The 9,047-nt window shown below is 40.5% G+C and overlaps 1 protein-coding gene across 1 annotated transcript in view; it reads left to right on the top strand.

Annotated features, from left to right (window-relative positions):
• The first annotated feature begins 798 nt into the window (after window positions 1-798).
• Rad54b (RAD54 homolog B) overlaps window positions 799-9,047 on the top strand; it is a 60,432-nt gene continuing 52,183 nt past the window's right edge. The window contains exons 1-2 of the mRNA XM_028768831.1: window positions 799-933; window positions 4,841-4,952. Coding sequence (XP_028624664.1) covers window positions 799-933; window positions 4,841-4,952 — 247 coding nt within the window. The remainder of the gene's footprint in view (window positions 934-4,840; window positions 4,953-9,047) is intronic.

Genomic DNA, 9,047 nt, shown 5'->3' with positions numbered 1-9,047 from the left:
CAGTAATGGTGAAGTAAACAGACATGATTGTTGTTATGTTTTATTCATTTATATTTTTGTTGTTGTTTTTTGAGACAAGAATTTTTCTCTGTAGCCCTGGCTATCCTGGAACTTGTTCTGCAGACCAGGCTGGCCTTGAACTCATGGAGATCCACCTGCCTCTTCCTCCTGAGTGGTGGGATTACAGACATGAGCCACCATGCCAAGTCCCCTTTTCTTTTTTTTTGGTTTGTGCACAGGTGTAGGTCTGTGTGTTTGTGTTTGTGTGCATGTCTGTGTTTGTGTGTGTGTGTGTGTGTGTGTGTATGTTATTACTCTTGCCTGTTTAGGTGTGTGTGGTAGCCAGAAATTGATGTTGAGATTTCTTTCTCATTTGTCCATCTTGTTTTTGAGATGGTCTCTCACTAACCTAGGAGTTTTGTCTGCAGCAGCTGGCTAGTGAGCCTGAGCTGCACACCTCTGCCTCTCTGGAGTTCCTGATGCATGCTGCCTCTGCAGTGACTGTCACATGGGTATCGTGTATTGCCACCTTAGGTCCTCGAGTTTGCACATCACTACTCTGTTTACTGAACCATCTCCCCTACCCCAAGTTTTCTAAGGCTTATTTCTCTATTTATAAACGATTATTCTTATTTTATATGCATGATTGTTTATCTCCATGTGTGTATATGTACTTTGGTGCCTTCAGAAGCCAGAAGAGGCTGTCAGACCCTCTGGGATTGGAGTTACAGACATTCGTTCTAATCATGTTTGTGAATGGTTTCTATTTTGTTGTTTTTCAGGTTGGTATTGCTGAAGATGAGACGATCTGCAGCACCAAGTCAGGTGCAGGGGAATTCCTTTAAAAAACCAAGATTCATACCTCCAGGAAGAAGCAATACAGTTGTGAGTAAGGAGATTACAAAGATGAGTCCAGATACAAAACTGTTGCAGGTAAATAAAAGAAGGGGATCATAATAGGATCTCTCTCTCTCTCTCTCTCTCTCTCTCTCTCTCTCTCTCTCTCTCTCTCCATTCCCTCCTCCCCCCCCCCCTCCCTCCCTCCATCCCAAGCGTCCCTCCCTCCTTCCCTCTCTCCCTTCCTCCATCTCTCTGTCCCTCCCTCCCTCTGTCCATCCCTCCCTCCTTCTCTTCCTCCCTCCTAAAACTAGGTATGATTCCTCATACCTGAAATCCAGTCCTTTCAAAGGCTGAGACAGGAGGATTGTCATAAGTTCAAAACTAGCTTAGGATTCATAATGAGTTCAGGCCAGCCTGTTCTGTATAGTGAGACTGTCAAAAGCAATCAAATAAATGAAACAAAGAAACCAAACAACAAACAAAATAAAACCTCACAACAAAAGTAAAACCTATTAGAATTTTCAGTGGCTCTGATAAAATCTTCTAGAATTCTTACAAATAACAATGTGGCCTTTTGTTAGTAGCAAATACAAATCTTCTCAAGGAAGTGCTACAACTTTATAGAAAGTGTGTGTCGGCTGGCAGGGTGGCTCAGTGAGTAGAGGCACTTGCCACCAAGCCTGGCAACCTGACCACAATCCCCAGGACTCATGGTGGCAGGAGAGAACTAATTCCCATAAGTTATCCTCTGACTAAATATGTGTGGTGGCATGTGTGCCCATATATGGACACCTGCCGAATACATAATAAATAAATGTAACAAAAAGTCTAGTTAGTGTTAGTTAGTGTTCCTCTCAAGTTATTGATTCAATGAATTGAAGTTTGAAAGAAACTAGTTTAAAGAGAAAAAAATACATAAGTAATTACATAATTACATAATTATTTCAGACTTTTACATCATTGTTGTTTTCTTTGCTGAGGGGGTGACCCCAGGGCCTTGCACATAGTAGGTTAGTGATTTTTTTGATGGAGCTACAAACTCAGCCTCTAGGTGTTTATATAAAGAGTAAATGTTGGGCCAGGATGATTGTGTATTCCTGTAATTTCAGCAATTCTGAGGCAAGAGGATTGGGAGTGTGAAACTTTAAAAGTTTTGACACTTTGTCTCAAAAACAAAAGATTCCTAGAAGTATCTTCATAAAGCTCTTATAAGAAAAAAGATTATATATTTTAATTTTATATGTGCTGGTTTTTTTCCTGCATATATATCTGTGAACCATGTGCATACAGTCCCCCCACAGAAGGCAAAAGAGAGCATTGGATTCTATGGAACTAGACCTACAGATGATTATTAGCAACCACATGGCTTGAACTAGGTCCTCTGCAAGAGCGGTTCATCTTTTCAACCTCCTAACTCTCTCTAGTCCTAAAAGGATTATTTTTGTTTTAGGTCTGAGAAGAAGGTTCTTAAGTGCACAGGTGGTATATGAAACATATGAAGTATATAAATTCTTCTGTATGTATATCTGTGTATCACCTCATGCTTGGTGCCCATGGAGGGCAGAAGGGCATCAGGTCCTCTGAGACTGGAGTTACAGACAATACTGAGCTGCCATGTGGTTCTGGGGAATTGAACCTGGGTCCTCTGGAAGAGAAGCTAGTGCTCTTAACTGCTGAGTTATCTCTCCAGCCTAAGTCATTTTTTTTTTTAAATTATTATTGGGGTAAACCATATAGCATAAAATGTATCTTTTTTTCCCCTGAGTCAAGTTCTCTGTACCCCAGATTGGCCTGGAACTCGTGTATCCCTGGTTGTCTTTCAAGTTGCTTTGAGCCTCCAGTCTCTGTTTCTTGAGAACTGAGGCTTTTGAGATCTTAGTGATTTTTAATTGTGCAATTTAATGGAATTGATAACTTTCAGCCATTGTGCAAGCATCCTTGTTGTTGCCAAAGCTTTCTCAGCAGCCCAAACAGAAACTTCGTACCCACCAGACAGTAATTCTACCTAAAACTCTACCCCTTACATATGACACTCAGCCTTTGGGTAGGGACCGCTACTGTCTAGGAATTTCACTCCTCCATGTAATACAAAGGGGTGGAATTGTGTGCTATTTGCCATTTGCCATTTGGGGTTTTATATTTTCAAAGCTCATCTATGTTGTACTATACACTGGATTTGATTTTGAATGTTCTTATTCTTTTGTGTATTGTATGTTTGGGTATGAGTGCTTTTTTGCTACCGTGCACCTGTGTGTTATGTGAGCTGGGACCACACTTGGGTTGTCAGGCTTGGTAGTAAGAGCTTTTAGCCAATGAGCCATCTTATTGGCCTCATTTCCTTTTTCAGACAGTTTCTTCTAGCTCACACTGGCCTTGAACTTGCTTTGTAGCCAAGGATGACCTTGAACTTATAGTCCTCCTGCCTGAGTGCTAGGATTACAGGTGTGTGCCACTGTGCCTGTTTTATATGGTTCTACCACTCAAATCCACTGTTTCCTTCATGCTGAGCAAGTTCTGCAACTAGCTACACAGCAGCTCAGAACTTTAAATCTTTTCCTTGGTTTTTAATTGATTTTTTATTTCTTTTGGCTTTTCAAGACAGGTTTTCCCTGTGTATCCCTGGCTGTCCTCGAACTTGTTCTGCAGACCATGCTGGCCTCCTGCCTCTGTCTTATAAGTTCTGGGATTAATGGCATGCACCACACTGCCCAGCTGATTTTTGAACTCGTGGTTTTTTTTTTTTTTTTTTTTTTTTTTTTGTCTGAATATGAGTGTGTTTTGCATTTCTTTCTCTCTTTTTCCCTCCCCCTTTTCCTCCGTTTCCTTAGTACCCCGTCCCCTTCCTTCCTTCCTTTCTTCCTTCCTTCCTTCCTTCCTTTCTTTCTTTTTTTTTTGGTTTTTTCGAGACAGGGTTTCTCTGTATAGACCTGGCTGTCCTGGAACTCACTCTGTAGACCAGGCTGGCCTCGAACTCAGAAATCCGCCTGCCTCTGCCTCCCAAATGCTGGGATTAAAGGCGTGCGCCACCACTGCCTGACTGAACCCGTGAACTCTTAAGGTCTGTCTCTACTGATGGACTTTGTCCAGCAAGGGAACATCTCCTAACCCTCCCCAAGCAGCACCACTGACTGAGGACCAAGTGTTCAAATGCCTGAGCCTATGGGGGGACATTTCTCATTTATATCACCACATGCAGATGACTGGGCTAAGATCAAGGTAAGGCCTAGGTTGATTTTTGGAGGTTTTAGGGAAGAATCCATTTCCTCCTCTGATTTCTTGACCTTTCTCCCTCAGCCTGTTGAGTCTCTCCTACTAGCATGCGACAGCCGTGCGTTGGCTTTCGCGGGTCAGGATGATTTTCTTTCCCATCTTCAGACCAGCACTGGGAACTGCTGCTTCTCTGCTTTTCTGCAGTCAGAACCCCATTTGGTTAGATTGGATGTGTTTGTATCATGTAAGAATGTCTTTGAAAGTTCCTAACGTACACAGCCTCTGAACCCCATGTGCCAATAGAATAAGGTAGAACATCTTGTAGATTCTGGGCACTAGGCAGTATGTTTGAGAGAGATTATTTCACTCATAGCACTTAATAATATTCCTTTGTATTCACTTACTGTGTCTTACACATTCCATTCATTAGTTAAGGAGTATTTGGTTTATTTCAACTTTCATTTAGTGGTTCTCAGGTGTAAACTCAAGGCCTTTTTCTTGGGTAGGCAAGTGCTCTACCAATGAGCACTTGAATTTTCAAAACAGCATGTTGCATAACTCAGGCTGAATTTGAATTGTTGTGTAGCTCAGGTTGGCCTTGGCCTTGTTATGTATCCTAGGCTGCCTTCCAACTCTAGAACCTAGGTTCTGGAAAAGTATCTATTGTTAATACAGATATGTTGAAACTGGTAGCTCGATTTAAATTTAGGGCATAGTATATAAAAATGTGGGAACTTAAATTTAATTCATGCATCATATATGTATGTATGTATCTTATTTTTTTTTTTAGGGTGCTGAGCAGTCACAAAATGATCCAGATGTATACAGTTCAAATCCTTGCCCCACTGAGGGAAGCCCTGGGGAAGTGGGTGACGGGGCTAGAGTAGATCCACTTCCTCCAGGTAAGACACTGATTGTATTATGTCTATACTTAAAAGTTAGATCACAGTGCTCTAGCAAGGATTAGTCAAGAATGAATGTTAATTTGATATTGTTGATGTAATACTATTGGATGTTTTGCTTCAGGTTATCTGTTGTCAAATTTTATCTTTAGAAGTTGAATTTATAACCATTAAACTAAAAGGCTGTGGCTTGGTGGTTAGAGTGTTTGCCTTGTGTGGCAAGGCCCTGAGTTTGAGCCACAGCACTGACAAAATAAGCAATCTGAACAAACCTTAAAACCAGGTAATTGAAATCTTGTGTTTTGTAGTAGGTATATGTTTAAGACTATAGGAAAATTATCGATCAGATACAATCTTTAAGCACCAATTGTATTTAAAATTCTGTTAATAAACATGTTGATACTACTAAACTAGAAGAGAAAAACTTGAAATAAACAGGTCACAACTTTATTGATACTATGTTAAGGTCAAGTCATATTTGAATTATTCAGGAAAATCAAGGATTTTACCTGTGTTCTCATCTCTCCATTGTTGAATTGAGTTAAAGTAATTATGATTCCTTTTGTATCTGCTGGAGATACAGGCAACTTGGAAGTGAAGTAGTTTACAGCATTTATTTTTATTTGGCTTTGATAAAGCCATATTTTTTTTTCACGTTTCTTTGAATGGACAAGTTCTGGGAGCTGGCCTCAACTCTAGGGCTACTGAATACTAAGGACATAATCTCTTAGCCTTTTTGTGAATTCATTTCTGTAGGTAGAAAAAGGAATTGTGTATTTTCCTGGTTATCCATCCTATTGCTTGTCAGTGTGGCTGCTGCCTGTCTGATGGAGTCTCCTTTCCTCCTTCCCTGCTCCCAGACTCCCTTTTTTCTTGTTCTGGGCTTTCTCTTTCAATGTTAGGCCTAAGACAGATAATCAATGCTGTGTGCTTCTTTTCTTTTTTTATTTCTGTTATGGTAGCTGATCTCTTCATCTGAGAATGATGTTTTTACTATGGAATATAATCTGTTACTGATTTGTGCTTTATTTGTGTTCTACATGTAATTTGTCATTCTCTTCAATACTAAATTTGAGGAGTTAAGAGGTAAAATAAATTGAAGAGTGAATTAATTCACCGAAGAACCCTTAATCCCTTTGTTGAGTTAGTGAATTCACTGGAGTGGGAGGCCTGTTCCAACCTTCTGATCTCTCCTGCCTCTTTCTCAGAAAGGTCAAATTGGAGACAAGGCCACTCACTTCAAGAAGTGTTTTGTTCTCTGGTGAACTGCTGCAGAAGGGTGTGTATAGAAAGGCATGGGGATGAGAGACACTTAGCATGTGCAGATTGTACCTCTTGACAGCCTTTAAATTCTAGATCTAATTCATTCTGGGTGAGATGTAAGCCTGCATATTTCAGTTAAGATATGTCCCCATGTCCCCACATTACCTTCTTGTTTTGAAAAATTTCCCATATGTAAAGAATTTAAATAGTTCAGTTAGCATTGTAGATCCAAAAGTTGATTATATTATGCCTCATTTATATTTTTTCCTCCTATCTCCTGTGTGCGAGGAGTTGGACCTGTGGCCCTATGCATGTTAGGCAAATTCTCTACCACTGAGTTCCATAAGATGGTTTGACTGCATTCTGCTTCCCTGAGTACTTGTCTCTTTATAGCACTGTGTTCAGAGAATGCTTTTTCTATGGAGAGTGTGATAGAAGAGCCCATTATTGGATAGATTGTATCCTAGTTAATGTTATCATTGTTGTGATGGATTGCCATGACCAAAGCAAGTTGGGGAGGAAAGGGCTTACACTTTCAAATCACTGTTCATGATTGAAGGAAGTCAGGACAGGGCTGGAACCTAGAAGCAGGAGCTGATGCAGAGGCCATGGAGGAGTGCTGATTACTGGCTTGCTCCCCATGGCTTGCTCAGAACTAGGACTATCAGCCCTGGGGTAGCCCTACCCTCAATGGACTGGGTCCTCCCCCATTGATAGCTAACTAAGAAAATGTCCTACAGGCTTGCCTACAGCCCTATCTTATTCATGCATTTTCTCAGCTGAGGTTCCCTCTTCTCAGATGACTTTAGCATGTGTCAAGTAGACATAAAACTTTACAACACAGCCCCTTTTCCTTATTAATAGTCTAACTGAGTCATTTTGGCCTGGGCCTGTGAAAACCAAATCCTGGGAGAGAGGGGAAATGTCAGTTGAGTATTTTCCCTACAAAGGCAAATTCTAAGGTTTGATAGTTGTGAATGTGACTTTCTTTTTAAATGCAGGCCTTTGCAGATGTAGTCATGTTTAGATGGGCTTAGTTTATGTTTTGATGGCTATTCTTGGTTGTCAACTTGATTATATCTGGAACTAAAACCCCCCAAATTGAAGGCCTACCCGTGTAGTGAGAATTCAGGAATTTTGTTTTCTTTAGAGTCACAGAAACATAAGACTATGTTTTTGTTTTAATCCGAGGTGTGGGGATGTGGGGCTGCTTCAGACTGCCCAAATCAACTGACTGTGATTGCCTGTGATTGTGAGATGTTTGGAATTCTGGAAATTTTTCAGAGGGTATATAAATGCTAGAGCCCCAAGAGTCATAGTCGGTGGTTGTTGGTTGTTCAGGGAAGTTGGTTGCAGTTTGTTAATAGTCAGAGAAGAAACAAAAAGGAAAGAAATTAGATTCCGGGGTCCCTGTCCTTTAGCCCTCTATCCTTCTTTCTTTCCTATCTAGTGATGGGGAGTGGAAAGGGGGAGGAGAATAAAAGGTAGAAAAGAAGAACCCACAAAGTAGCAAGGACCAGCTATATACCTGTGAGGGATTTTTGCTTAATTTGAATTAGGAAGTCAGAAGACATGCCTTTAATCCAGATCTTGAGGCAGGAAGACACTGTAGTCTGGAAGCCTGTATAAAAGGACATGGAAGAAGGAAGCTTTTGTTCTTTTCCTGCTTGCCTTTGCCGTGCTAGGAAGTCCATTCCTTCACTGGCATTAGAGACTGTTTCTTCAGGATTCCAGTGTAGAAGACCACCTGAGACATCCAGACGTGAGAACTGAGCGACTACTGGATTCTTGGGCTTTATGTTCATAGGCAGCCATTGTTGGATTGTTTGGACTGTGGCCTGTAAGTCATTCTAATAAATATCACACACACGCACACACACACACACACACACACACACACACACACACACACACACACACGTTCATTCTTTAAGTTCTGTTCCTCTAGAGAATCCTGACTAATAATGCAAAGATAGATGCTAACTTTCATGAAGGGGTTTTGGAAAGATGTGTCATTCTTTGTGGTTGACATTCATGACCAAGTCTTTGGCTTCTGAGTATTTAGAGAAGTCAAGTAGGCAAGACAAGGCCACTGGATTGTGATGGTCTGTGTGCTTTGGTGCTATTGAGAGAGGGTCAGAAGCTTTAGCAAGAGCTGTGTTGTAAGGGATTTGTTAATATGACTAAGTTAATGGAGGGACGATAGATGTGAAAGGAAGTAAGGGAATTTGGTGTGAGGCCTGGCAGAGGACTAGGGCAGATTTTTGTTTTCTGTTTTGTAAGGATTGAGAACATAGCTTACCTCCAGAACATTGGCCTACCATGTGTGGGGTCCTGAGTTCAGTTCCATGCTTCACACATACACAAAAATAGATAAATAATAAATAAATAAATAAATAAATAAATAAAGTACAAATAAACAAATGAATAAACCAAAAGAAAAAGTAATATGAGAAGAATTGAGGTGATGAAGAGAGGAGGATTTAAAAAATTCTTTTAATTATATGAATTTATGGGTTATTAAGAAATTTTGATACATGTTTACAATGTTTTTATCATGATAAAAATTAGGGTAGTTAACATTTTCATCTTTTTTGTTTTGTTTTTTCGAGACAAGGTTTCTCTGTGTAGCCCTGGCTGTCCTGGAACTAGACCAGGCTAGCCTTGAACTCTCGAACTCAGAAATCCACCTGCCTCTGCCTCCCAAGTGCTGGGATTAAAGGCGTGCGCCACCACCACCCCATTTTCATCTCTTTAAACATTAGAAAAGTAATTTGTTTAATTTACTCTCTCTCTCTCTCTCTCTCTCTCTCTCTCTCTCTCTCTCTCTCT

Source organism: Grammomys surdaster, unplaced genomic scaffold, assembly GCF_004785775.1.
Source record: "Grammomys surdaster isolate TR1022 unplaced genomic scaffold, NIH_TR_1.0 64, whole genome shotgun sequence".
Lineage (NCBI taxonomy): Eukaryota > Metazoa > Chordata > Mammalia > Rodentia > Muridae > Grammomys > Grammomys surdaster.
Note: the sequence above shows the minus strand (reverse complement) of the source record. Positions and strands in the feature narration are given on the sequence as shown.